The sequence below is a fragment of the Halteromyces radiatus genome (assembly GCF_025201355.1).
Source record: "Halteromyces radiatus strain CBS 162.75 chromosome Unknown BX664scaffold_11, whole genome shotgun sequence".
NCBI classification, from domain to species: domain Eukaryota; kingdom Fungi; phylum Mucoromycota; class Mucoromycetes; order Mucorales; family Cunninghamellaceae; genus Halteromyces; species Halteromyces radiatus.
The window spans coordinates 17224-43959 of NW_026251697.1; the positions used below are offsets into that span (position 1 = coordinate 17224).

The following is a 26736-nucleotide window of genomic DNA, read 5'->3' on the forward strand; positions in this document are numbered from 1 at the left end:
CCCAAAAGTCATAAAGAGTAAAACAATGCATTTTTATTAAATGTAATGACAAAAAAAAGAGGTATAATAATAACTATATATAATATGTACACAAATATAAACTAAAAGAATCATTCAGTCCAGACCATCAATCTTCATCTTCTTGATCCGGCTGCTCCTAGGCGTAAAGAATACCATGCGCTGCTTTGGGTTGGTTCCATCATCATCCCCATTGGTGTCGTTGTCATCATCCAAAAAAATCACCTGTCGTAGTTGGTCATCCGATTCACACTTTTGAAGAGCACATTCCATTTGACAACCAAGGTCCACTAGAAAACGCTATTATAAAAATACTATGAGTAAAAACAATATTCATCATGATTGACTCCCTTCTTTTTGACTCCTCTCTTTCTTTCTTTTTTTTTTTTTTTTACCTTCAATGCAAATAGCAAGTCCAGAGTTCGTTTAAATTCTTTGAGATTCAACATAGTCCTAGGCATAATCACCTGACCAATATTTCGAGCAACAAACGCCCCTTCTACATCCACTAATATGTACATGTATCCAACAGTGCCTATTTTCAAAATTGAGTCAAATATGTTGTTAGTTTGTCAAATGGATAAACCTACCACCGTATTTTTTTTTTTTACCCAACCAATCCATCGCCACAGTGAATGGCACCTTTGAAGGATATTTGAGTGATTGGAGGTGGCTCAAGACCGCACAGTTCAATCGAATATTTTTGTTTTGTTGGTGGATGGCCAAGTTGGCGTCGGCTTGTTGTCGTTTCCATTCATTGGTGCATAGTTCAATTGATTTTTCCTTGCTTGACTTGATTATGAGATCGATTCGCTGGCCAAATACATTGTTTGTTGTTGTTGTTGTTGTCCTCGAGTCCCCATATATACATTCATTGTACCGCATAGTCCTTGATGATGCTTCGCTGATGGTTTCGCCGCTACGGTAAGAGTAACAATGAAAAGAAGTTAATCAGCGATATGAGCTATCTATTTTAATCTAAGAAGAAGAAAAAAAAAACTTACTCTGCCAAATAAATTTTCGTGTGTCTAAATAAAATGTCAAGAATGGATCCAAATCGTCTATAAAGAGTGAGTTCTGATTCGTCTTGTGTTATCAACCAATCATCAATTCCTTCCACACTATATATATAAAAAAAAAAAAGATCAGTCAGTCTATAAAATGTATATTGTCACCTCATCCTTTTACTTACACATGTTCCAATATAGATAAAAGACAAAATTGTTCATCAGTTCTATGCATCGTAGTCACTAAATCTGCCTTTTTCTGGTAGATAGCTTGGAGAAGTTTGGCGTCATTGGGGGAGGTCATCAAGCTAAGGTAGAAGAAGAACAAACGGTGAGTTTGAAGTTCATTGTTTTCAGCCTTCATTTTGTGCCTTACGTTTTTTCCATCAATTCATCATATAAGGAGCTACATTGTTCAGAGAGACCGCAGTCAAATTGAGTGATTGCTGCCTTTGTTTGCTGTTCAAATAGACTTCTTGCGCCATCGTCCATAAACGTTTTCACCAAATTCACGGCACCAGGATTCAGAAAATTGATAGCATTTGATAAAGACAATCTATATATTTATATACAAATAAATGATGAGTAAGTCATATTCCAATTTTATCCCCCACCTCTCAACTTACTTCAATAGAGATATTTCATCATTGTTCAAATATACTTTTCGAAGTAAATGTAGCACAATATTGTAGATTGAGGAATGCAAACCAGAGTCAAATGAGGTGGTGGAAGCAGCTTTCTCTAGGTAAAGTCGATCATGTTGATTGAATTTGATACCTTTGAACTATATAGATGGCATATAAAATAATAAAAATGAACATACCAAGTAATGACACTACTAAACATTTTGACCACTCATCTATTTTTTCGTTACCTTTTTGAATGATAGGTAATAAGCGTTGCTGATAAATGTATTGCCATCAAAGTCATAAGTAGGATCATCGGCCATTCCACTTTCATCATCGGTACTATGCTGTGTGTCACTGTCGTCAATGGTGCTGATAGGAGTGCCATGCTGAAGCTGGTGAAGGTTGTCGGCATCTGTGAGAGCTGAACTAGAAGCTATTGCACTATACCTTTCCAATACACGAATGCTTTCGACTTCGTATGTTTGTGATAATGATTTCTATAATATCAAAAAAAAAAAAAAAAAAAAAGGTGGGTCAGTCACCAAAGTCATTCAATAATATCAGTTTACTTACGCGTTGCCTTGCTAGATTGCTAATAAACGTCCAAACATCATTCTTCATTTGTGGTGGTTTCCTATGTATTGTTTTCAAAGAAAAAGAGAGAAAAACGTAAGCAAAAAGGAACAAGAGAGAGAGAGAGAGGGACAGATTACCTTATCGGCTTCGTTGGTCGAAACTGTGCCATAACTTCCATATATCGTCCGGACCACGCCCTAAATAAAGCCATCAATCACCAATAAAGTAGAAGAAAAACCGGCAATTTCGGACGAGTTTTCAGCGCATCAATGGTCGAAACTGGGGTTTTTTGTCGTCTGGATATAATCCTTGAGTTCTACGCGTATTTTACGCCAAAAAGAAAAGAAAAAGTAAATTTCATGGAGCATAACAAACTTTTCTATAATATTAATCTTTACCTTCATAGCCAAAAAATGACATTCGGTCGCCAGGTGTCTTATTCATTGATAAGGGCACAAATATCGAATAGGTAGAGAGTTAAAAGAAAACATGGCGAGCTGCTACCAGTCGTTCTTCCAGCCTTGTAAGTTGGCCAATCTGCGTTGGGACATCCATAAACTTCAATCCATTTGACAAACACAAATTGGGCACCTTTTTCTTCGTTATATCATGGTGACAGGTAGCACAGAACTTGCCTACTTCTTCACTACTATCATTGAAAACCTAGTGAGCGGAAATATTAGATTTATCATTAGTAATTAAAGAATAACGTATCACCACAAAATATATATATTTTTCTGATTATTACCTTGTTGATATAGTCAGCATCCATATTCTTGGCCATCAGAGTTGTTTTTGTCATAGCCTTCATTGTATCTGGGAAGAAAAGTCCATCACAGCACGTGCACGAGTCCGTTGGTCCCTTTTTGATGGCTTTATTGTAATCATCAACAACCACTTGCCACTAGAAGGGAGAAAAAATAAAAAAAAAAAATAATGAAAGAAGTTAGTGCATTCGCTCCATTTTACAAGAAACACATATTGATTTTTTTTTCTAAAAAAAAAGTACTTACGTTTTCATCTGAATGACAAACCATTAGCAACTGTTGAATAGGTCTATTGGTTCGTAAGGCACCAGAACTGTATTCTTCGTGAACCAATCTATTATCAAGTGGGTGGAAAAGAATGTCGGTTGAAGATGACCCAGTACTGTTTTCATCGTGATTGAGTATACCGGGAAGAGATTGATGTACATTCCAAGTGCTCCTTTCATTAACGAACGTGTATTGTTGTGGGCGAGCTGCATTTGAAGATGGTTGAGAATTGCCTTCATGAATGAAAATATATTCACCAGATCCTCTTCCTTCATTAATGAAAGAGTATTGTCGAGATCCTTGTCGCCTTGAGCCAGAATCAATTTGACGGGAGTCCATAACATTAACAATAAATTTAGTTTAGAGAAAAAAAAAAAGAAGAAAAAGAAGAAAGAAAGAAAGAAAGAAAAAAAAACAGTAACAATAAATTTAATAAATAGAGGTCTATTTATGCAGCTGTGAATGAAATCTTCTTCCATCCACTACAATTAACATGGTAAACAATCCATCTTATTCTATTTTATTTTATTTTTATCCTATCATCTAGAGCTACACCAATGATCCATCAGAATAGTTATATGTAATATATTTATTCCAACTCCATTTTTTTTATTTATAAAAAGCCTTCTATTATTTTATTTAATAAAAATCATCTATCACTACCAAATATTAACATCCTCCGACCCCCAAATATAGAAAGAGATATACAAAGTTTTTTGTCGTGCCACAAGAAAATGCTTTTCGTGATGTTATAAAATAAAATATCGTACGTTCTCAAAATGAATGTCGCATTATCGCTTTTTCAGATATCGCTCTAAGGATGTCAGTAGAGTACATTAAAAACACACAACACATTGATGATAACTTGTTTATTAATAATAAAAGACAGAAAAGAAAAGTAACCAAGGCTTTTCATATTTTTAGCAGCTTTGGGTGTTGTCCATTCTTTTTTAGGTATCAATTAATTGATGATTCATGATTGATGATTCATGATTGATGATATGTGATAACGGATGATGGTATATTGGATGATTACAGGATGGATGATGGATGACTGTATGATGGATGATATGTGATAATGGATGATTATATGTTGGATGATTGTATGATTGTATGATGGATGATGAAACATTGTCGTCAATCGCTGTACAAATTACTGATAAAATACAAAATACTTCATTCTAGTTACCTTCTGACAGAACAACATTTTCATTTTCTTTTCTTTTTTTCTTTGAAAAATGTCAAAACACTCTTTTATCAGCCAACATGATAAATCAGTATAATAACGATGATTCATCAAACATCTATGGAAATTAAAAAATAACAATAATAAATGTGCTAGTACACAATCATACTATCATTTAAACTAGAACAACTAAAAAAAAAAGGAATCTAGTCATTAAACTAAAACACGGCAAAAACAAGTCAGTACCATGTATCATTTAGTACATAAATATTGTAATAATAGAATTTAATGTAGAACATCTATGTAATTAACTTTATTATAAAGAGAGAAATGTTGCTAATACTAAAGAAAAAAAATGATGAAGTAGATAGTAAAAATAATAAAGTGGATACTAAAAAAGACAAATGATAAATTAAATACAATAGAAAGAAAGAAATGTTGTTAGTACTAAAAAAAAAATGATGATGAATTAGATACAATATAAAGATAGAAATGTTGCTAATATTTTTAAAAAAAGATGATAAAACTCGCTTACATCTTGTCTCATCATTTTATCTACTAAAATTAGCTCATAATTGCAAGGGTGATTCATTTTCTTATAAAAGGATCTCTTTGATTTAACTTTTTTTTTTATTTCTTTACATTACATTCATCTTACCTGCCTGCTTTTTGATCTGCCTTCTTTTTTTTTTTTTTTGGCTTATCCTTTTCTTTACAAGTATTCTTTTATAGTTCAACCACCTTTGTCTGTATCTCAATTGACCTGCTTTTATTTTGTTTTTGGGCTTGACCGTGGTCGCTAATGCGCATTTGCGTGGTTACGGTCCGCCTTTTCTTCTTTTTTATTCAACAATTTCCGGGCTGGTTATCGCCAGGTTACCCACTTTCACCGTAGCGGTACGGTGATCACGTTACACTTACATGGTAAGCTAGTGAAAGGTTTTCATCTGGATAAGTATTACTCATTTTTTATTTTTTTTTTATATACAAACTTGGTGAACTCAATTGGTGGATTTCCTTTTTTTTTTTGATTGCTCTTTTTTTTTTAATGATATCTATTTTCTTATATTCTCTATTTGATTATGCGACAATTATATTTTTTTTTTCTTCTGTCATTTATTTTCTATCCTTATTATATATTTTATTTCCTATTTTTGCGTCATCTTATTCTTTGAATTCCGTCAATTATTATTGAATAAAGTGTATGGTATCCATTTCCAAAAGCGGTGTTGAAAGAAAACTGAACGTAAGAAGGCTTTTTTCATACTTCGTATTCAGCCTTAATAAAAAAAAAATAAAGAATGTATCCTTTATTATGATATGATTATGAATTTGAATAAAAAATAAAAAAAAAAACTATAGATAAACGTGATATCAGATAAAAAAAAAAAACATCGTTACAGTAAAAAAAAATATTAAATACAATGTGATTACATTTTCTTCGAAGTTATCCATGGATGATGTCGAATATCTTCAAGGGAAGGACGATCATATGGATTTTTACAGAATAGACTAGCAAGAAGAGAAGAGCACTGTTTTGAGCTTTGGATGGACGGTGTATGATAATGACCATGGATGACTTGAAATGGAGTAGAGAAGGGCACTTGACCATAGAGTAAAGTATATAAAAGGACACCCAAACTCCAGACTTCGGCAGGTTCCGGTTGATATAATTTCCCACTTAGAATTTCAGGTGATGCAAATGATAATGTACCATGAAATTGATTTAACCATGATGATTGATATGTCTTACTAATGGCTGATCCAAAATCAATCAATTTGATCTATTCAAAAAAAAAAAAAATAGTAATTAGACTTTTTTTTTTCTTTCAAAAATCAAAAACAAAATATTACATTGAAATCATGATCGATTAAAATATTTTCATCCTTAATATCACGATGATAAAATCCATTTTCTTTTAAATGTAAGACAGCATCCAAGACTTGATTAAAGATATGATGGGCTCTTTCTTCAGAGAAATGATGATTTTGTTCAAGGCATTCAAATAGATCCTGGGCCCCACCATCATCATTATGACTAAAAGGAAGGTCACGGGAGATCAAAGAAGGATCACATTGTTGTTGAGAACGCCAATCAGATCCATGGGTTTCCATAACTAAATAATAAAAATAGGAGTCTTGATATACATCTAACATCCGGATGATATTTTTATGCTGGGTATGTTGTAAAAGGTAAACTTCCGTCGGAACCCGGGAAGGAACGGTCGAAGCATGCGATAATAAGGATGATGATGATGATGATGGAACGTGCGTCCAACCAGTGGATGGTATCTTGTGCCTGTAGATGAATTTAACTGCACAACGTTGACGTGTCAGCCGATCAACAGCTGACAATACAAACCCATATCCTCCATTCCCTAATACTTTGCCGAGTTGATAACGTTTTATTAAGGATGGATGAAATGGTAAATCTGATCGTTCTTTATGTGAATTGGATCCTTGTTGACCAGATGTATATGAAGAGCCTGCCTTTGTACATTTCATAGTCGTTACTGTTTTTGTTTTGATCATATTATTATGGATTGGTGATGGTGGTTGGTAATAAAGACATGTAGATCCGTCCTTCATTTTTTTTTTTTTTTTTTACTAAAGAGTAAGAAGAAGAAGAAGAAAAAAATATCGATGATGAATTCAGGGGTCAAGTTCTTATATATATATATGTGTATGGCATAAAAATAACAAAGAGACAATGAAAAGAAAACAGGATCTTTTTTTTATTTACCGAAAGCCAAATAAAGTAATAGAAAGACAAAGAAAAAAAAAAAAAGAAAGAAAAAGAAAATAAAGACAATATTTATATAAGAAGAATGATGATAGTGATCGACCATGTGTTCCTCCTATAAAGATAATATAAAAGTATAGCTATGACTAAAGATAGATAAATATAGATACAATCAAAGGACCAACGGATATCATTGCTGCTGCACATTGTAATCGTTATTTCCTTGTTTGTTCATGCATAAGGTTGGGGCATGATAAAACCACCAGGTCCAGAACCTTTTGATGGAGGAGGAGGTGATGTTGACTGATATTGTTGTTGTTGTTGTTGTTGTTGTTGATGATGATGACTGCCTGGGAAAGAGTCTTTATAACCATAACCAGCTCTTGTTGATAATAAATGTTGCTTTCCTTGAGTATGTAAATGGTAACCAGCTTGTCCAAATACTAATTTGGGAACATCTACAAGGTAACCCATTGTGCCCTTCACACCAACTTCCTTTTCTGCTTGAATCCAAAAGTTGATTTTACCAGTTGCTTCATCAAAATATCTATAATATAAATAGGAAAAAAAAAAAAAGAAAGTTGAGCTTTATAATACTAATAACAATAATAAAAAAAAATCCATTGATTCAACATTTTTTTTTCTTTACCCTGCGCAATAATTTCGGCATCCCATTAGCTTTTTGTTTTGTCGCTAAAGAAGAGAGAGAAAGATAGATAAGCATAAATGAAGACAATATATTGATAGATAGATATAACCACTTTACCGTATTTCCATTGGGTGATCTCTTGAAAATATTAAACATTTTTTCTTCAGTATTGCCATTGAATGTAATATAAGATGAATTTTGATTCAGAATAGTCAATAGAGCTTGAGGAGGAGGACTATCATCATACAAAAAAAATTAAGTATCATCAAAGGTGACACACGAAATCAAATTACTTACACATTCACAATAGCACTTGAGATAATTTGAACCATAAGATAAGGATCGCCTTCTTCTTTTTCCTTCATATCCTTGGAGTATAATTTGCCTGCAGCGCAACAATGAACCTATAATAATAATCAATATTTAATCTAATAGTTTCCCTCTTCCTTTTTTTTTTTTTTTTTTTTTTTTTTTTTGTTTTTACTTACATCACCACCAAGGAATGAGACACGAATAGATTTATGACGAGCATATTGTTGTAAACTTTCAATGAATTTCTTTCGTTCCACCAAATGGTTTCCAGCGGTCCAGTCTATAATAAATGATATAATGAAGCATTTTGAAGTATTTATAATAGGAAAGAATTGGTCAGACTTATGCGCATGTATCTGCATATATGTACATCAATGATTGATTTTCAACTTACGATCATTCATATCATCTAATAATTCAGGGTCACCATTCCATTTATTTAAGGATCCATTGATCACATCACCAAGTGCACCAGTCTTGCCAGCCAATGTTGCCAAATTGAACCCAGCTGCACCGTCCATAGCCTTTTCAAATAGTGTAAGTCGTGGATAGATGAGAGGAACGCCTTAAAAAAAAAAAAAAAAGGAAAAAAAAAAACGAAAAGAGTTTGCATGAGTAAAAAAAATATATGCGCACACATGGTCACACACATAGACCGCCTATCAATATATATATGTAAAGAATCCTTACCAGTAACCACAAGTAAATGTTTCACAGTAGTTGGCAACCGTGTATATAGAGCATTCATAACAGTATCATAGGTTTTAGGATTACAAATATCATGTTTAGTTCGTTCACCACGACAATCTAAGGATAGAATACCAATATCAGGACCAAGAGTAGTCACTACACTATTACTTTCCGGTTTTGCACCACGAATCATCCCATGTTGTTCTGCCAATTGTACCGTAGTATGATGTTGGAAAAGGTAATAGAAGCGACACGCATTTGTAAATAGAGCTATATATATATAGAGAGAGAGAGAGAAAGAAAAGGTTAGTCTTGCATTATCTAGAAGGTAATATCGACTATTTACTTTTAAAACAATGAGCATTTTGCATATCAGAAGGATACGATCCATAACCATCAATAATATCCTATTCAAAAAATAAAAAAAAAATAAGTCATGAATAATGATAGCTACATCATCACTAATACTCTGATCTTGCTTACATGATCATCCCACATATTGATTGATGGTATAGTAGCAAAGGCTTTGGCAACCCATGGATTCTTTTTTCTAAAAAAATAAAGACATAATGAGAAAAAAAAAAAAAAAAGAGATCATCATCACCTTACCCAAAGTTGTCAATATAATTGTTGAAATAAAATGTTTCCATGCCTTCGATCATTTCAGAAGATAGTTGCATAGCCAAACGCGTTTTGGGATCCTTTTCATCATTCCAAGGTTTCATAAAGGCTTCTTTGATAATCTTGTCTTGATACAATTGATCACCACCACCAATCAAAACGTGGAAAGGCATGACTTGATGACGATCCAAGACATCTTGCCAGAGAGGAACATCCAATCCACCAAACTTGTCCTTGACTTCTTGAGGTATATCAGAAAACCCATTACACGAGTGGAACATAAAACGCATCGATTCTTGAATGGCAGGTAAGTGGAAATCAAAGGTTTGACCAGGTAAACTAGGGGTCGAGTACACCACTCGTTGAGGTTGTGAGGTCAAAGGTAGCATGAGCTCATAACGCCAAAAGTGGTAGCGATGTCGGAAACTATCCAAACGGTAAGCATGGAATTCTAATACTTGACTTTGGCCAGACTTGAGTTCTACATGGAGAGGAGGTGCTCGATGTTCATTGGATACAATCAAGCAAGAGCCGCGCCAGGTACGAGAATGGTAATCAATATCACTATAGCGAAGTAAAGGGCCACACACAACTTCGGTTGGTCCTTGGTGATGGAAGATTTGATCCTTGAGTTCATGAAGATGAGGGCGATGTAAATGATATTCAGTCCCTCCAAGATGGAAGCTAGGATGGTGAGAAGGGTGATGTTGTTGGTTTGAATGAATATTCATTTGATTCAAGTTCAAGTCATTGGGTGATACATAATTGGCAGGGTTTTCTGGTGCACCATATCCTTGAGCAGGTGGATAATGAGACGTTGGGTTTTGATAAGTATCCATTTGTGGAGAAAGAGAAAAGAGAAAGATAACAATACAATTTTTTCGAGAGCTTTTTTTTTTTTTTTTTTTTTTTCTTGCTGGGTACGAAAGTCTAATGTCCAAGTGCAGCCAATATCGTTACAGAACAAAAAGTAGTTTCTTCACACTTGACCAAATTAGGGTTTCTCCGCCATAAGGTTACCTGGTAATTCATACATAAAAAATACCGAAATGATCATCAGACATGGTTACTATCATCATCATATCTATTGAGTTAGAGAATATATTGTATAAAAAGAAAATAATATAAATTGTTGTTTTTATTTCCTGTCAATTTGAACCAATCAATAAATAAACCATCATAATAAAGAAGACTATGTACAATGTAATATATATTTATATAACTATATGATGTAGGGTAAAAAAAAAAAAAAAAAAAAAAGTGGAGGGAATAAATTAATTAAAATAATAATGATAAAAAAAAAAAAAAAGAGATCAACATAGAGAGTCAGTAACCAGAGATGATGCTTGTAACCAATCACTTTCTTCTTGTTCAGCACTTTGTCGTAAAATAGGTTGAGATTCAGCACGATGGACACATACCACAGATTTCCTTGAATGAAGATACTGTTGCCAACAACGAGTAGAACAAAATCGGACACGACGAACAACAGCAGGATGACCACTATAGCTTTTGACTTGCACAGAAGTTAACCATTCATTCACAAAAGGTTGTTGACATTTGGCACACCAGCGACGATTATGTTTGGCGAGATCATTGGCTAAATGAGGAGGAATCATATGTAAAGGTACCTTCTTCTTGGATTGTAATATCACTCGTGTAGCTAGTTCCCGTAATGAATGAACAATGTTGGTATTTACTGATGTTTCCGAATTTGTTGAATGGTCATATAATGTACATGCAAGTCCACCAGAATTTTCCATCATCGTATCATCCTCCTCCATATTGGCTGCCATTGTTTCCATTAATAATGATCGTGAGAACATATCATCTTGCAGAGGTGTTCCTATTCGACTACCTGTTGGTGTTGTTGCTGCTGTTCTTGAAGATGTATTGTCATTATCTACTGTTGTCGCTGGATTCTCTGATAATGGTGAGCCAGATCTAGATAAAGTTGCTGTAAGAGGATATCGTGCACCTTGTACATTCAATTGTTGAGCTAAAAAGGATAATTCACGATCAATCGAAGCATCATCATCATTGTCATTGTTATTGTTGTTGTGATGATCATCCCTTAGTGTTATTGTTGGTACAGAGACTGATGGTATAGGTATCGATAACGAAGGTTGCGATAATGACGTTGAAGTTGATAGAGACCCAAAACTAGACGATATTCGTGATGATGTTGATGATGATGATGGAGATGATGATGGGGCTGCAGTTGGTGAAGAAATCATTGATGGATGAGGACGAAGAGAAGATGTGTATTTTTGATCATCAGGAGATAGTGAAGATGATACCGTTGATTCTTGTTGTTGTTGCTGTAAAGACGTTGAACCTAGACATCCAGAACCTTGAGGACCACATTGATGATGACGATGATGATGATAACTATGAATCAATCCACCAGATTTGGATGATGTTGTTGAAGAAGATGAAGAAGCTGATGATGAAGGCATCATAGGTAAGGCACGCATAGTCATTCGTTTGAGTACTTGAGCATAGGCATCTGAAGAATTGGAAAGATCACAATGTCCAGGACGAGTGAGTGGATTCCCACTGATCAGTAAAGTAGTTTTCATTCGTTCCAATATATCAGCAGGCATAATACATAACAAGTTTTCCGATATATCCAATAATTCTAAATTGTCCAGTTCCACCAAATTCGCAGGTAATGTTGTAAGATGATTCTTGCTAACATTCAGAGTTTTCAAACCATGGCATCGACCGATACTTGTGGGTAAAGAATCCAACTTGTTACGAGAAACATTCAAATGTAATAAAGAAGGAATATACATGTTGCTTGGAAGTACACATAATTGATTGAAGGATAGATCCAATTCTTCGAGACTAGGCATTTCTACTATCGTATCGGGTATTTGAGTCAAAAGATTTCCACCAAAAACAGAACCAAGTTGAAGATGACGCATATGTTTCCATTGGTTCACTTTGTGAGTCAAATAATCGATCATGTTGCCAGCAACGGAAAGTGTGACCAGACAAGGAAGTTGAATAGGTAGATCATCAGGAATGATCTGTAACTGGTTTTGAGATAAAAGAAGAACCTCCAATTGAGTCAGGTGATAAAGTTCTGTTGGTAGGTGAGTCAGCAGGTTTGATGATGCATTGAGGGTTCGTAACTGGGTAAGGAGTGAAATTTCAGATGGGAGTGATGATAACTTGTTCCTAGAGATATCTAATTCCACGAGACCATCAAAATAACTATTGCTTTGTAAATGTTGTTTTTTCAAAAAAGGAGCCAAAGGAGCCATTGTATTAAGTAGTTGAGCAAGATCGATAGCTGTAAGATTTTTGCGTCGTAACATAAGGAGCCCAGCTCCATGAATATCTTTGTGTAATAAGTCATATTTCCGTTGAATCTTCACTTGACCCTTGTAGTCCTTTTTCTTTTGTTTTTGCTTGTAAGATATTGTACGAATATGACCACCAAGAGGAGCAAGAGTTGGATCGTCTATACATGATTCTATATCGGCAATGGGTGAATGAGATGGCAACCAAGGATTAGAATGGTCATGTTTGTCTGGAGGCAATACTCCTGTCAAGAGTTTACCACCCAGTAGATTGGGTAACATTGAATGAACAATATATAAGATTGAGATATTACAAATATATATATAAAAAAAAAAAATAAAAAAAAGAAGAAGAGTAAAGAAAACAAAAAATGAAAAACAGATAAATATAGGAAACGGACTTCAAATATTTATCTGATTTTTTTTTAAATATGAACCAGGATGATTGGATCATTGCCAATCAGATATGAACATGCGAATTTTGTATAAACTGACCCCTATAAATGCATTTTGATAGAATTCACATAAAACAAAATAGGGAGAAGTATGAAAAATTTGAAACAAATCAGTTCCTCTGGAAAAAGTAAATCCTCATCTCTTTATTTCTCTATATGTATATCTCGCACTCTTTCTGACCCAAGATGTACCGGTGGCAAATATTCCAGTCATTTCATTTCCCGTCAGGATTTTGCACGGATCTATTTGCGCGCGATTAAAGGATCTCCCTGCCTTTTTTTTTTTTTTTATCCTCTTTCTTTTTTTTTTTCTTTTTTTTTATTTTTTGAAAACTTCATGGCCTAATCAACCTATCTTATTTATATAGACACATTATGAAAAAGATAGTTCCAAAACATGGATCAGTCTTTACTATTACGTTGGATGAATATAAATATTACTTTCGTGGAGATTGTATAAAAGGTCGGATTGTCCTCATACCAACAAGGTCATACAAAGTCTCTGGGATCAAATTGGATTTCTTTGGTCGTATTCGAACTTATATTAGTTCCAAGAAACAAGATGATCATTATTATTTTAAGGAAACAATGCTATTAGATGTTTGTCCTGGTACTGTGAAAGAAGGTCAAACTTATACATACTCCTTTCAAGTCAATTTACCGGTGGATTCGACTTTACCAAGTTGTACTGAAGTAAGTTTAAGAGTGATACTATTACTATAGATTTAACATTGTTTTATTCTTATTATTATTATTTTATTTTAGAGCGATACAAATATTGGAGGGATTATTGAATACATTATTACAGCAACAATAGAACGTCCTTCTCGCGATTGGTCACCCATCACAACATCTATTCATATTCCTGTCCTAGAAAGACTTGATATCAGCAAATCTGATTTAATAGAACCTATTTGGAATCGAGTCTCTTGGCATGCAGAAAATTCTGAAGATATGATAGATCAAGATGACTATCATGGATATGATCAAACAACTGTTTCCGCCTCCATACCACACAAAGGATATACCAGAGGTAATATATATATATATAAATATAAATATCTTTTGAAATAGATTTTTGATTTACCTTTATTTTATTTGATATTAGACCAAGTCATTCCTATTACTGTGGATATTCAACACTTTCAACCTTATCAACGTGCTAATGGACTCACAGTGTCATTGATTCGATGTACTCGTATTTTATGCAAAGAAAAGTAAGTGTAAAGGAAAATGATAAATCGATTAGATCATTGACTTTTATGTGTATTTTTTTTTTTTTTATGAAATAGGGCATATCTATTATCTTCGACCGTGGTTACTTCAACAAAACTAGATATCGATATTCAACGTACAAGTGGCCAAACTATTACAACATCTTTATTGATACCCAAATATATTTCACCTACCATCACTCTCAACGCAAGGCTTATGCAAGTGGATTACCGTATTGAAGTTCGGGCAGAGATGGATGGAGAAGATACCATCAATGATCTTAGTACTTATCTTATGGATAAACGACGGACTTGTACCAACCTAGCATCTATGCGTGTTGAACTTCCTATTGTGATTGGCACGTTACCCATGAAGTTATCTACCTTACCTCCTGATATATTGGATCCAAAGTTTGTGAAAGGCGTTAAGCATATTGGACAAGAAAATCAATCAATGCAACAACAACAACAGCAACAGCAACAACCAAAACAACAACCATCTGTACTATCTTCGTTGGCATCCATGGATTTATTATTTTCACTTCCATCCAATGTCCTCGAAATATCATCTACAAGTTTCCGTTGGGATATTTCTTCTTCTTTCAAACGTGCTTCCAATATAATCTCTCAGAAGAGTCATCCATACCAAGAGCCCAACTCGATACCCGCCTACCAACAGCAGCACTCACACCAATCAAAAGTATCCAGTTTATTATCCGTCAATGAAAAACAACAATATTCCACTTCTGAAACGTCAAAATCATCACATTCTATATCTTCGTCCTCAGCAAATGTGACCCAAACAACTTCGCCTTCTTTTTATTTACCGCTTTCGCTGGGTGAACCATTCGATCATTCTATAGGACTTGATGATACTGTGAGCTGGTTTGATCAAATGACCAACAAAATGTCATTATCATCATCATCAACAACAATAACAACACCATCATTGTCTGTACCATTATCACCAACACTACAAACGTCATTCTCACCATCAACACCAACACCATCACCCATGACTTCAACCAACGATGATGAAAAAAATGAAACATCCCTACTTACAGAAACGCCGTTACCTTCAACTTTCGATAATCTTATGCCAAGATATTCTAATGAAACATTATTATCAGAAAGACCAACGGCATCAACAAATCTATCAATAGCAAGTGATATTACAGTGAAGAACGTCACATTTGATAAAGATGAAACAAAAACAACAACGACTGATCAAGATGAAATAGACCAATCACGACAAGCGGAAGGATCTATAAAAGATATCAGCAATCATCAAGAGTCAGTTGATACGAAACCAACAAATAATAATAATAATAATAATAATAATAATAACGACGACAACGAAGAGAAGAAAGGTTATTCTCCAATATCAGGTAGTTATCGCCTTTTGACGACGTTTAGTAATTATCGACAACCATTAGTGGAAGAAGAGGATGATCAACAACAATATGCAGGTAAAAGTGACGGAAAAGGAAGTGTAGATGGAATGACATCGGTATACAAGCCGGAAAGTACAATTGAAGCTTTGGACGTCAGTGCAGCACATATTGGATCTAAACAACGAAATAATCAACATTACCAAGACAATGGGCCATTGGAACAAGATATTTATGACAAACCTCACGAAATGTCTGATATAGAAGATTCTGATTCTGATGAAAATGATTTTTTATCATTATTGGCTCGAAGAGGAAAACAAGAAGAATCTGGTTATTGGCAATAATGATGACGATGTAGTATAGTTTTTTTTTTTAACATATATTTATTTATTTATTTTATACCTTGTACTTATTTTTTTTTGTCCTACTTTTACTAATAAATAATATGATAATTCTCCCCACCTTTTTTTTCCAAAAACAAAACTTTTCCCTTTGTAAAATTATATTGGTTTGAGCGTCTATTCTCTGTGTAACACCAACTGTTGTCAGGTGCGTCTGAAATCATGTTTGATGATGTTGATTATATTGGGGAGTTTTTTATAGATCATTTAAGAAAAAAACAAAAACTATAGTGTATAAAGAAGAAAGTTCCACGTCCAATGAGTTGGTGCTTAACAATTTATTTTCTCTTTTTCTCTCACTGTCTCCTTTTTAGGTGATTCAATCCCAGATATTGTGGGGATGTAAGGGGGGTCCTTTTTCTTTTTTTTTTTTTCTTTTTTCCCTTTTTTTCCCTTTTCTTTTTGTCTTTTTTCATACATTACCTTTTCTTTTTTTTTTTAATACCTTATATACACGCATAAACATATAATTAAATATCAATCTCTCTTCTTCCATATACGTTTCGTTTATATTCATTTCTTCATGTCTCAGTCACCTCCATTACCTCCTGATCTTACTTTGAAACGTAAACGAAAAAAGGTTTCTTTAGGTAAGACGAAAAAAAAGAAAAAAAAAAGAAGACAAATACTCATTTGTGTCATTGTGTATAGCTTGTGTGTTTTGTCGACGATCTCATATGACATGTGATGAAGGTAAATGAATGTATAATATATATATTATATATTAAAAAAAAAAGTACGAGTTATTAAGGTAGGACGAGAAGAAAAACTTATACTGATGATTTTTTTTTTCAAAGGACGACCTTGCCAACGATGTATTAAACGAAATATTGGAAATATGTGTCATGATGAACCAAGATCCAATCATGGAAGAAAGAAATCAAGTAAACCTACATCTCCTTCTTCACATACGCAGCAAAAACAACGAAAATTACAACAGAATGGATTAAATGAAAATAATGATGACGAAGAAGAAGATGATGATGATATGTATGACGATGCCAATCCTTTAAAGTCTAATAATAATAAGAATATGGCTACACCATTACCAACACCACCCAACCATCAACTAGAAGATATCGATGATTCTATTCCATTCAATGAAAACATTTGGGGCAAGTAAACACAAACAAAGCATATATGCAGTAGTGGCGTGGGAATCTCATAAAAGAAAACCAGCGGAGATGACTTATTCCTTTTTTTTTTTTTTAATAGACACTCCATCATTTACATTTGCCAGTGAATCTATGGGAAATGAATTGAATGTTTTAAAGTAAGTATAATCTACTCTATTCATACAATGTCATTAAATGTTTTTATATATTAGTGATTTCTTGGATGATGTATCAAAAGGTTCGGAACATTATAATAACAACAACAATGATGTGAGTACCAACAACGACAATAAAGTATCTACCAAAGAAAACTTCTTTTTGACTGCAGCTGATCCAAAAGATGGAAAATTGGAAGATCGATTGAATGAGGTGATCAATGCGAAATATGAAGCTGGCTTCTTGAAACCTTATAATTATGTGAATGGCTATGCAAGATTACAACGTTATATGGATCAATAGTAAGTGACAATTAGAATAATGATGATGATATTCATTTTTATTTCCAACTTTAGTATGTCACCAGACAGTAGACAACGTATATTGAATGTCATGGGAACATTTCGACCTACTTTTAGAGATGTTGCACAATCACTGACTGATGTTGATCTTATCTTGGTAGAAGAAGCTTTTGAACGACTGTTATTGGTAAGAAGAAAAAAAAAATGTATACAATGCTTATTGGAAAACTCCGCTGTGGTCCTTATTTCCCTCCTGCTTTTACTCTATTTTAGGATTATGATCGAGTGTTTAGTGCTATGGCCATTCCAGCATGTCTTTGGCGACGTACTGGAGAAATATACAAAGGAAATAAAGAATTTGCTACTTTGATAGATGTCTCTGTGGATGAATTAAGAGATGTAAGTAAAAAAAAAAAAAAAAAAAAAATATGTGGGATTGATCTTTTTTTGTATTATCATTATTATTTTTTGATTAGGGAAGAATGTGTATTTATGAAATCATGGCTGAAGAATCAACTGTGAATTATTGGGAGGTAAGAAAAATTTATATCTTTTTTTTTTGAATTGATTTTTTGTTATTCCAATTTTATGTATGTATAGAAATATGGGAATATTGCTTTTGATCCTCGACAAAAGGCTGTGCTTACTTCTTGTTTGATTAGGCATCAGAAAACACAAACAATTATGTCCTGTTGCTTCTCTTTTACAGTTCGACGTGATAAATATAATATGTAAGTTGAAAATAGAATTATATTTCATCAACACTCATTCTCTCTCTCTCTCTCTTTCTCTGTATCAACCTTTTAATCAATAGACCGGTAAGTACATAAGATTTCTATTTGTATAACAACAATAGACTAATAACCATCTTTATATTGAATGAATTTCCAAATTTAGACAATCATTGTTGGCAACTTTTTACCAATTGATATTCAAAACTGATACACCTTGATTATGATAATTTTTATTATGATACCACCTCTATCATTCCCCTTTTTTTATTTATTTATTCCTCCTCCACTTAGTTTTAGCTATTCTTCTTCAACACTATTGTACATTCTTATTTTTATATCACCCTTCTCTCCATCCAGCTTATGAGTCATTATCATACAAAACAAAAATAAAACGTAACTTACAAATATCAAAAATTATATTGAGTCGCCTTGATTAAAACATATATGATAATTTATTGAATAAAACACAAAACAATAAATACTATTACTACCACTTATCTCTTCCTCCAAAAAAAAAAAAAAGAATCATCCATAATGTCAGGTTAAGGCCAGGGCAATTGCATCCAGGACTGCCATCAAACCAAATGCCCCAGCATCTGGGATCCCAGCATCCAATACATGTTGATCCGATAAATACGCGGTGCGTCCTAATTGTGTAGTTTGTGTTTGTGTTGCCCACATGCCTTGACGAGCAGCTTCGATCGCTTTGGTAAGTGAAGTATCAGGCTCATTCAATGTCTTGACAAAAGGAATCAAAGTATCCATCATTGTTCGATCACCTACTCTAGCTTGGGTATATACTTGTAAAGAATCCAAAGCCTGTTGACATGCTATCAAAAAAAAAAAAAAAAAAAAAAAAAAAAGATGAACCACCCAACAAAAGTCATTGTTCAGTCTAATTCTTTTTTTTTTTTGTATTACCTTTTGCCCACATAATCAATGAAGGTGCTTGGTCTTGTGTCATTTGCTTGTTCAAGTCATTGGCCAAAGCACTTAGAAAAATACAATAAATGGCTGAGGAAGTACCACCTGCTGCTTGGTCAATCGTATCTGCTAGAGCCAGTAGCGTGTCGGGGATAGATGAAACCGGAAAATTTACCAACTCTTTTTCAAAGGCTAAGAAAAAAAAAAAAAAGGAAAATAAAATAAAAATGGTAGGATGTGGAAGGGAAAAAAAAAATAGATTGAAAAAAAAAAATAGTCGTTAGAATATAATAGATAACAATTCACCTTATTTTTTTTTTTTTTTTTTACCTTCAGCAATTGATTTCAAAGTATAGCCACAATCTCCATCTCCTAAAATAGTGTCATAAGACGTCACCGTGGGTTCAGCTTTTAAAAGGGCTTGGATCACCATTTGAATCACTTTAATAATAAAAGTTCCATCACTACCTAATAATTTTTATTGGGAAATAGTTGATTAGAAAGAGCATATATAATATATATTCCCCGGTCAATACCCACGCCCAATCTAGGTCATGCCATTTTGTCCTACATCATTCTCTTTTTTTTTTTTTCTTTACTTACTTTTATCAATAATTCTGGTATCATGCGAACCAGTATCTAATAAAGATAGAGAAGTAGCAGGATCATCATGAAGAGAAGGACTGAAACAAGAAATAGAAGAGGATGACCAACCAATTGCTTGTACAGGTTGATCCAAAAGTTCCAACAGATGATCATCATCAAGAATTAGAAGACTAAGTGAGAAACCAGGCATGTTGAGACTGGTGACAAAAGACCCTGAAAGGATACGTTTCAAACACAAGGAAGATCTTCTAGAGATAGCTTCTACGGCTTCTTTGATGATCACATTGAATTCTAGACTTGGAGTGCCACCATAATTGTTGGTCAAAAGCACCACAGGCGTCATTTCTTTGTTGTTGTATGTCAAATATGCACGATCTTGATCTTCTTGATCTAATAACATGTTCACCATACGTTCCACCAAAGGCTGAGCTTCCATCAAAGACATCTTTGTTAGTCCAGGTTCATTATGAATCCCCGTTCCTAGTTCCATTTCAAATGATTCTAAAAAAGCCACGTTACTTGCAGTTCCAGGTACATGACAATGATTTAAAGCAACACCCAAAGTGGCACTATGATCAATCACGTATTGTCCTGTTTCAACTATTTGTTCCAATGACGCTCTAATAAAAAAAAAAAAAGGTTTAAAAAAATTTTTTTTATCTATATAAAAATATATATTAATAATATTACTTGCCCTTTCGAAGCTAAAGCGCCACAAACTTTAATCACCAAAGCCGTAGCTGCCATTCCTCTTCTTCCAACTTTGTGTCCCTTGCTACGACCCACGGAAATGTCATCGCCTACCACCAACATAGCAATGTGTATCCCTCGTGCCTTTGCCCGTTCCACAGCCAATCCAAAATGTAAACAATCACCCGTATAATTGAAGATGATGACCAAGGTTCCAAAAGGCGACTTGATCAGTTCCAAAGCATCTAAGACTTGACTTGCCGAAGGCGATGCAAACACGTGGCCACACACAGCTGCCGTCAACATTCCTTCTCCCACAAATCCTGCATGTGCTGGTTCATGGCCTGATCCTCCCCCAGCAACCAATGTCACCTGTTGCTTGGCTATTTGGCGTACCTTTGAATCGTAAACAACTATATGTAAAGAATGATTAGTTTTGATACATACTAGATTGTTGTTTTTTTTTTTTTAAAAAAAAAATGAATATATACATATTTTTTTTTTTTTTACCATTCTGTTGAGGTAAGTAACGAAGATGAGGTTGTGAATAACAGAGTCCTCGTATACTATCGGATACAAGCTATTAAAAAAAAAAGTTGGACATGAGTCTCAGTAATAATAAATATAGAATATCTTACAGTGGTAGGATCGTTTAAAAAGTGTTTTCCTAAAATAAAAAAAGCAATTCGGTCATGATAAAACTATATAATTCTTTCATTGAATGGTTCTTTTCTTACCTTGGTCTTTTGTCATAAGTTAGAATGGTATTAAATAAAATATATAAAAAAAAAACAAACTAAATAAGTACGCGCGCTTTCACACACACATACGCAGACATAAAAAAAAAAAGATGGGTTGGTGAAAACATGTGAACAAACTATAAAAAAAAAATCTAAAAGGAACGGGGATAGCTTAAAAAGGCAATGCTTTTTTAGCCCCGCGATTCGATACATACTACTTCTAATGCAAAAAAAAAAAAAAAGAAAGAGTTGACACAGGAAAACATGGCGTAATCAAGTTTTTTTTTTTTTTTTTTTATTATTATATAAAAACTTCCCACATAACGATTTGTTACAAGTAAAGGATCCTAGAAGCCGGACAATCCTTTCTTTAGTTTGCGCAGCAAATGAGTTTTCCAGTATTTGATAAATAATACATGTGATCGAAAGGCGCAAGCGGTAATATAAATAATTGATCCTATTTCTTTTTATGTTTTCTTTTCTTTCCTTTCTTCTTATCTAATATTATTCTTCGATCATGTCCAATTAAAAAATCGTATTATTATTTATTATTTTACGATTTTGTTGGTGTGATTGTTACTCTTATTATCCCAAATAAAAAAAAAAATATTATTTTTATTGACGATAGTTTATTATCATGACTTTACCTTCTTCAAATCATATACATATTAGTCCCTATTATACACTTCATTCCAACCTTCAAGGATCAACAACAAAAAATTATAATCACTTTTTACCAACAAGAATACATCCAACACAAAATCTAGATTTCATTGATCGTCTTGTCGGTATGTTCCATTCATCTCATTTTAGTTTATGACAAACATTGATCTGATTTTTTTTTTTTATTCCATAGATACTTCAGCAGAAATCATTGATTCTATATGGCAACCATCGTACAATGAACAATCATCCCATCTCAAAGTCGTCAGTACGAAAACTTTTATTCAAGAAATCCTACGAAGATCAAAGACAACTTATTCCAATTTACAAGTTTGTTTGTTTTATTTATTCCGAGTCAAGAAGATGATCATACATCATCTGATGAACAACAACGATAAGAAGAAAACTCTCCACGAAAGTATCATTGGATGCGGGCGACGTATGTTCTTGGCCTCCTTGATGGTCTCAGCCAAGTTTCTTCAGGATAAGAATTATAGAAATAGGGCATGGGCTCGTATCAGTGGACTCAGTTTGACGGAAATCAATGCTGCCGAACGTGTGTTTTTGAACCTCATCAACTACAATCTTTATATCAACAAATCTACTTTTGATCAATGGTACTGTTTATTACAATCCTATCTTTATCAGAAACAACAAACTTACTTGTTACCGCCTTTGACCTTCTCCAATCATAATAATCCTCGTTATGATTATTATCATCATGAAAGTACCCCAGCTTTGGAACCCTGTTTATCATCATCTCCACAATCATCACCTTCATTACCACCATCACCCACTTGTATCAAATGTTATCTACAATCTGTTTCTTCTCCTGATCGATCTTATTATCCATCCCCTCCCAACAGTGATATCATCGATGGTTCTCATATCAACAAGAAAAATGGTTGCGGTATCAAACGATATTTGGATGATGATCAAGAAGAACAACTCTCGGTCAAGCGATTCCATCATAACTCATGAATGATGATGCTTTTGTATGTTGTATATATATATGTATGTTTATGCTTTTTTTTTTAGGTTTTATCTGATGGATGACTTGTTAGTGATTATTATTATTATTTTTGAAGAATAAAGTTATAATCATCATTTGGTTTATTTGAAACGAATATTATATAGAAAATTCAAAAGGAGTACATGACATGACATGGCATGATGAGTTGTTATTTGTTTTTAATTTGTTTTGTTTTATTATTATTTTTAGCCCACATCGATTGGCTGAAATCATCAAGTAAAATACGTTTCGAATCATATATGTGAGGAACGGATGATACGTTTTTTTTTTTTTAAAAAAAAAAAAAAAAAAAGATGGAGGCATTATTACTATATGAATCATCTATAGAAAAGAAAAAAAAAGTTGGTATTTTTTTTTTTATTATTATTATTCAGGGACCTAGTGCAACGTTACTACATAAAAGAATAATTTTCACTTTATTTGAAACATCTACCATTTAGAATATTCGATAATTATCATTATAATAAATTTTTTTTTTTTACTATCATGATTGATTAGCATATCATTAAAAAAAAAAAAAAAAAAAAAAAAGGATGATAAAAATTTAGAAAGAGAGGGATATCAATGCAATTTGTTACACTCACTTACATCATTTATAGTTTATGTGTGACTAGAAGATAACCCAAGATTGTCGCCAGTCATTGGCCGGATATGGTACTTAAGGAATATTATTTTTTTTTTTTTTTGTTCCAAGCCAATCAAATAGACCACCATCATTTACAGTGTCACTGTATTTGGTAACCTTACTGACGGCATTTCAATGTTTATTGTTCCTTCTTTCTTCTTATTCGTTCAATTCAACTCTTATCAATCAAATGAGTACCTATTTTATCTAAACTGTATTAGAACTTAAAGACTAGTTATTGATTATCATTTTGATGATCTATTGGAAAGCCACGTTTTTTTTTTGGTTTTCCCCATCTTTTTTTTTTTTTTTTCCTTTAACTATATGTTGTAAAACTTATTTTCATTATCAGACAAATTTTGATCGATAATCGATCTTACCACCACTGGGTCCCAAAAAGTCACACTTCCCACTATTTACCGCTCTTTCCACTTTGAATACCGCATATCAGTCAACTTTTTTTTTTTCCTCCCCTTTTCTTTTTTCTTCTTTTTGTTTCATTTTTCTTTTCTTCTTCTTTATTATTCCTCATAGTATGACCACTTCTCTTTCCAATGTTAACTCATCATCTTGCTCGACTATTAAAACTGAAAAACAACATACACTTAATAAAAATAACGCGATAGACTTGCATAACACAAGGTAAACTTTTTTTTTTGGTAATCTCGGTCATGCTTATCATATTCATCTTTTTTTTTTTTAGTAGTGGCGACTATCATATTCGTGTTCTCGGGATTGATGAACAAGGTGCTAAATCTCGCGTAGAAACTCAAATCCGACTTTATCTCGAATTAACCAATGGACAAGGGGAAAAGGTACAACAATGGTCTCACTTACGCCTCCCTGAACCTTTATTGACTCTTAAACGACGTGCAACCAATAAAAGAAAATCCAACGAGGATCTTGATGATGAAAATCATGTGATTCCTGAAGAGGCTATACTTCATCTTCGTGCTTCTGTGATTTGTGAAAGTGATATTCATCGCAAAGTGAAAATGTGTCAAAGATGTGTTTGGCGTGAGGTAAGTCAATTTTTATAAAAAGACGTATATGTTTCTTATCTATTTTTTTTTTATATTATAAATAGTGGAAACGTGCTGATCGAAAAAAGGCGGGTAGAAAACTTGGAACAACCTCTGTTTATGACGAAGGATTGATGGAACGGGAACGACAACGTATTCTGTTATTCAATAGTGATCCTTTGTTGGATTTCAATGCCGGCGAATGTGTACTACCTACTCGTATCACTTGTTATTCTCGTCATCATGATGAACGTCAAGGTTTCAGGTAAAAATTCACAAAAATAAAAAAAAATAAAAATAAAAATGGATAAATTACCAACATACGTTATCTTTCCCTACATTATAGGATCAAATTTACTATGCACAATCATCTTGGACAATTGGTGGGTTCAGGTCAATCGCCTCCTATTATGATCACAGATGATCATAAGAACTTATCTAAACTAGGTGACAATAAACGTAGACGACGACGACGACGAAAGTCTGTATTAGAAGTCAATGAATCCTTACCTACACCCGAAGAAGATGTTTTGGCTACATTTGATGATTCTCATATCTTGAACACTACCGAACCAATGGCGATAAAGAAAGAAGAAGATGTATTTGATTTGGCTACATTTGATGATCATTCCTTGACGGCAATGTCATCTTCTTTACAATCAGATGAATCACTTTTGGATCCTTGTCTATTATTCCCAACGACTCCTCCTCCTCCTATGCAAGATCTTCAAATGTTTTTACCATCATTATGGCCATCACCTACTTCTTCACCACCTACCTCATCCACTGAAATAGGTTCGCCTTTATCCTCCTCTTCACCCTCTTCGCCTTTGACAACCACATCATCATCAGCTATCACGTCCCCTGGGCTCTATCAACAACAATTCCATCAACAACAACAATTAAAGGATCAACTTAGTCACCAACCAATTTATCCATCATCATCCTTCAGCATGTTACCACCACCTATGATGGCACCCAAGATGGAAAGAATGATTCCTGATCATGCATCGATAGAAGGTGGGATGGAAATCACTATTTTGGGCTCTCATTTCCATGAAGGATTGACATGTTATTTTGGTGACCAACCTGCATTGACGTCTTATTGGAGTCCTACTACTTTGGTGTGTACAGTACCTTCAACCTCACGACTCGGCCCGGTGCTTGTTTCGTTGGAAAACCCTTTGATGACCTCTCTCTCCATGACTCCACTTGTTTTTACTTATGATTCTCCTCAACAAAATAATCACTCTTCCAAATGGGATGAACAAGTCATCCAAACTATCACTTGGCAAGCTTTGAATCTCAACATGGCTCAAAATATTCATGATGCTCGGCAAATTGCTCTTCGGTTGATCCATCTAGAATGACAGTTTATATATATTTTTTGTTTGTATTTATTTAGTTTGTAATTTTTTTTTTATGATACCTTTTCTTGTAGTGGTTATTATTTTTTTTTCCATGATGACACTTTTTCTTATGTACTTTTGATATTATTTCCCTTCTTTTGTGTGTGTGTGTATATTTTTTTCTTATGATTCTTTTTAATAAAATAATAATAATAATAAAATCCTTGTATGTTTGATGGTCTTTCGGTTTATAGGGAAAAACTAAACATCCGTTTTCCAATGTTGTTGTTTGACCTTGCGGCGCATGAAAATATTTTTTTGTCATGCTGTCCATCCAATGGAAGATATCCAACTCATCATTCAACTTTATCACTACCTTGAAACCAAAAAGTAAAAAAAAGTGGCGCTTGTGTGTGATCACCCCACTCACTGAAACCCTCAGGCTGACTAAAAAAAAGGAATAATAGCGCGATAAAAGTGATCATCCCAAAAAAAAAAAAAAAAAATAATAATAATGATAATAATAATGAATGATAA

At 33.6% G+C, this 26736-nt stretch overlaps 11 protein-coding genes across 11 annotated transcripts; 4 read left to right on the top strand and 7 right to left on the bottom strand.

Annotated features, from left to right (window-relative positions):
* Positions 1 to 14: 14 nt before the first annotated feature.
* Positions 15 to 935, bottom strand: BX664DRAFT_343199 (uncharacterized protein). Its single transcript, XM_051547266.1, has 3 exons — positions 630 to 935; positions 414 to 553; positions 15 to 318 (listed from the first exon to the last, which is right to left on the bottom strand). Exons 1-3 carry the CDS (start codon positions 901 to 903, stop codon positions 115 to 117), a joined length of 618 nt encoding a protein of 205 aa, XP_051395921.1. The 5' UTR covers positions 904 to 935; the 3' UTR covers positions 15 to 114.
* A 119-nt stretch (positions 936 to 1054) lies between these two features.
* On the bottom strand, positions 1055 to 2533 carry BX664DRAFT_41810 (uncharacterized protein). Its single transcript, XM_051549574.1, has 6 exons — positions 2368 to 2533; positions 2228 to 2288; positions 1900 to 2151; positions 1652 to 1809; positions 1402 to 1581; positions 1055 to 1333 (listed from the first exon to the last, which is right to left on the bottom strand). The coding sequence occupies exons 1-6, from the start codon at positions 2439 to 2441 to the stop codon at positions 1207 to 1209; spliced, it is 852 nt and encodes a 283-aa protein (XP_051395922.1). The 5' UTR covers positions 2442 to 2533; the 3' UTR covers positions 1055 to 1206.
* BX664DRAFT_41802 (uncharacterized protein) lies at positions 2534 to 3717 on the bottom strand. The gene is made up of 4 exons (XM_051549573.1): positions 3244 to 3717; positions 2979 to 3134; positions 2629 to 2893; positions 2534 to 2546 (listed from the first exon to the last, which is right to left on the bottom strand). Exons 1-3 carry the CDS (start codon positions 3601 to 3603, stop codon positions 2708 to 2710), a joined length of 702 nt encoding a protein of 233 aa, XP_051395923.1. The 5' UTR covers positions 3604 to 3717; the 3' UTR covers positions 2534 to 2546; positions 2629 to 2707.
* Positions 3718 to 5880: 2163 nt separating this feature from the next.
* Positions 5881 to 6955, bottom strand: BX664DRAFT_270429 (kinase-like domain-containing protein; the record flags this gene model as incomplete). Its single annotated transcript, XM_051541094.1, has 2 exons — positions 5881 to 6234; positions 6305 to 6955. 2 exons carry the CDS (start codon positions 6953 to 6955, stop codon positions 5881 to 5883), a joined length of 1005 nt encoding a protein of 334 aa, XP_051395924.1.
* Positions 6956 to 7525: 570 nt separating this feature from the next.
* Positions 7526 to 10320, bottom strand: BX664DRAFT_287142 (uncharacterized protein; the record flags this gene model as incomplete). Its single annotated transcript, XM_051541732.1, has 10 exons — positions 9454 to 10320; positions 9328 to 9394; positions 9191 to 9251; positions 8845 to 9114; positions 8549 to 8719; positions 8331 to 8434; positions 8140 to 8246; positions 7960 to 8077; positions 7843 to 7886; positions 7526 to 7740 (listed from the first exon to the last, which is right to left on the bottom strand). Coding segments are annotated over exons 1-10 (2007 nt in total), but the record flags the coding sequence as incomplete, so codon positions are not given.
* A 425-nt stretch (positions 10321 to 10745) lies between these two features.
* Positions 10746 to 12437, bottom strand: BX664DRAFT_303808 (uncharacterized protein; the record flags this gene model as incomplete). Its single annotated transcript, XM_051542497.1, has 3 exons — positions 10746 to 11240; positions 11373 to 11563; positions 11873 to 12437. The coding sequence occupies 3 exons, from the start codon at positions 12435 to 12437 to the stop codon at positions 10779 to 10781; spliced, it is 1218 nt and encodes a 405-aa protein (XP_051395926.1). The 3' UTR covers positions 10746 to 10778.
* Positions 12438 to 13514: 1077 nt separating this feature from the next.
* BX664DRAFT_343212 (uncharacterized protein) lies at positions 13515 to 16417 on the top strand. The gene is made up of 4 exons (XM_051547267.1): positions 13515 to 13924; positions 13997 to 14264; positions 14340 to 14448; positions 14524 to 16417. The coding sequence occupies exons 1-4, from the start codon at positions 13607 to 13609 to the stop codon at positions 16181 to 16183; spliced, it is 2355 nt and encodes a 784-aa protein (XP_051395927.1). The 5' UTR covers positions 13515 to 13606; the 3' UTR covers positions 16184 to 16417.
* Positions 16418 to 16602: 185 nt separating this feature from the next.
* Positions 16603 to 18969, top strand: BX664DRAFT_343220 (uncharacterized protein). Its single transcript, XM_051547268.1, has 10 exons — positions 16603 to 16830; positions 16892 to 16933; positions 17038 to 17355; positions 17456 to 17513; positions 17568 to 17813; positions 17868 to 18000; positions 18087 to 18212; positions 18290 to 18346; positions 18414 to 18544; positions 18710 to 18969. Exons 1-10 carry the CDS (start codon positions 16764 to 16766, stop codon positions 18753 to 18755), a joined length of 1224 nt encoding a protein of 407 aa, XP_051395928.1. The 5' UTR covers positions 16603 to 16763; the 3' UTR covers positions 18756 to 18969.
* BX664DRAFT_362477 (dihydroxyacetone kinase) lies at positions 18970 to 21648 on the bottom strand. The gene is made up of 8 exons (XM_051548316.1): positions 21505 to 21648; positions 21406 to 21434; positions 21278 to 21347; positions 20772 to 21180; positions 20075 to 20697; positions 19802 to 19939; positions 19469 to 19663; positions 18970 to 19377 (listed from the first exon to the last, which is right to left on the bottom strand). The coding sequence occupies exons 1-8, from the start codon at positions 21518 to 21520 to the stop codon at positions 19085 to 19087; spliced, it is 1773 nt and encodes a 590-aa protein (XP_051395929.1). The 5' UTR covers positions 21521 to 21648; the 3' UTR covers positions 18970 to 19084.
* A 213-nt stretch (positions 21649 to 21861) lies between these two features.
* Positions 21862 to 23297, top strand: BX664DRAFT_287150 (cyclin-domain-containing protein). The gene is made up of 2 exons (XM_051541733.1): positions 21862 to 22295; positions 22364 to 23297. Exons 1-2 carry the CDS (start codon positions 22145 to 22147, stop codon positions 23149 to 23151), a joined length of 939 nt encoding a protein of 312 aa, XP_051395930.1. The 5' UTR covers positions 21862 to 22144; the 3' UTR covers positions 23152 to 23297.
* Positions 23298 to 24327: 1030 nt separating this feature from the next.
* On the top strand, positions 24328 to 26687 carry BX664DRAFT_362479 (uncharacterized protein). Its single transcript, XM_051548317.1, has 4 exons — positions 24328 to 24470; positions 24532 to 24850; positions 24916 to 25115; positions 25197 to 26687. The coding sequence occupies exons 1-4, from the start codon at positions 24364 to 24366 to the stop codon at positions 26218 to 26220; spliced, it is 1650 nt and encodes a 549-aa protein (XP_051395931.1). The 5' UTR covers positions 24328 to 24363; the 3' UTR covers positions 26221 to 26687.
* The last annotated feature ends 49 nt before the right edge of the window (positions 26688 to 26736 follow it).

Bases quoted from the DNA above. Each gene is read 5' to 3' on its own strand.
- BX664DRAFT_287150 (XM_051541733.1), top strand. From the start codon at position 22,145: ATGACTTTACCTTCTTCAAATCATATACATATTAGTCCCTATTATACA. The intron at 22,296-22,363 runs GTATGTTCCATT...TTTATTCCATAG, and splicing joins TTTCATTGATCGTCTTGTCG to ATACTTCAGCAGAAATCATT.
- BX664DRAFT_343212 (XM_051547267.1), top strand. From the start codon at position 13,607: ATGAAAAAGATAGTTCCAAAACATGGATCAGTCTTTACTATTACGTTG. The intron at 14,265-14,339 runs GTAATATATATA...ATTTGATATTAG, and splicing joins ACACAAAGGATATACCAGAG to ACCAAGTCATTCCTATTACT. The intron at 14,449-14,523 runs GTAAGTGTAAAG...TTTATGAAATAG, and splicing joins CGTATTTTATGCAAAGAAAA to GGCATATCTATTATCTTCGA.
- BX664DRAFT_343199 (XM_051547266.1), bottom strand. From the start codon at position 903: ATGCGGTACAATGAATGTATATATGGGGACTCGAGGACAACAACAACA. The intron at 554-629 runs GTAAAAAAAAAA...TTTTGAAAATAG, and splicing joins TGTGGCGATGGATTGGTTGG to GCACTGTTGGATACATGTAC. The intron at 319-413 runs GTAAAAAAAAAA...TTTTTATAATAG, and splicing joins ACTTGCTATTTGCATTGAAG to CGTTTTCTAGTGGACCTTGG.
- BX664DRAFT_343220 (XM_051547268.1), top strand. From the start codon at position 16,764: ATGTCTCAGTCACCTCCATTACCTCCTGATCTTACTTTGAAACGTAAA. The intron at 16,934-17,037 runs GTAAATGAATGT...TTTTTTTCAAAG, and splicing joins TCATATGACATGTGATGAAG to GACGACCTTGCCAACGATGT. The intron at 17,356-17,455 runs GCAAGTAAACAC...TTTTTTTAATAG, and splicing joins ATTCAATGAAAACATTTGGG to ACACTCCATCATTTACATTT.
- BX664DRAFT_41802 (XM_051549573.1), bottom strand. From the start codon at position 3,603: ATGGACTCCCGTCAAATTGATTCTGGCTCAAGGCGACAAGGATCTCGA. The intron at 3,135-3,243 runs GTAAGTACTTTT...TCTCCCTTCTAG, and splicing joins TTTGTCATTCAGATGAAAAC to TGGCAAGTGGTTGTTGATGA. The intron at 2,894-2,978 runs GTAATAATCAGA...TCCGCTCACTAG, and splicing joins ATGCTGACTATATCAACAAG to GTTTTCAATGATAGTAGTGA.
- BX664DRAFT_362477 (XM_051548316.1), bottom strand. The intron at 19,940-20,074 runs GTAAGTAAAGAA...AAAAATTATTAG, and splicing joins TACCAGAATTATTGATAAAA to GTAGTGATGGAACTTTTATT. The intron at 19,378-19,468 runs GTAATACAAAAA...TTTTTTTGATAG, and splicing joins ATTGATTATGTGGGCAAAAG to CATGTCAACAGGCTTTGGAT.
- BX664DRAFT_362479 (XM_051548317.1), top strand. From the start codon at position 24,364: ATGACCACTTCTCTTTCCAATGTTAACTCATCATCTTGCTCGACTATT. The intron at 24,471-24,531 runs GTAAACTTTTTT...TTTTTTTTTTAG, and splicing joins ATAGACTTGCATAACACAAG to TAGTGGCGACTATCATATTC. The intron at 24,851-24,915 runs GTAAGTCAATTT...TATTATAAATAG, and splicing joins AAAGATGTGTTTGGCGTGAG to TGGAAACGTGCTGATCGAAA.
- BX664DRAFT_41810 (XM_051549574.1), bottom strand. From the start codon at position 2,441: ATGGCTTTATTTAGGGCGTGGTCCGGACGATATATGGAAGTTATGGCA. The intron at 2,289-2,367 runs GTAATCTGTCCC...AACAATACATAG, and splicing joins CGACCAACGAAGCCGATAAG to GAAACCACCACAAATGAAGA. The intron at 1,582-1,651 runs GTAAGTTGAGAG...ATAAATATATAG, and splicing joins GATGAAATATCTCTATTGAA to ATTGTCTTTATCAAATGCTA.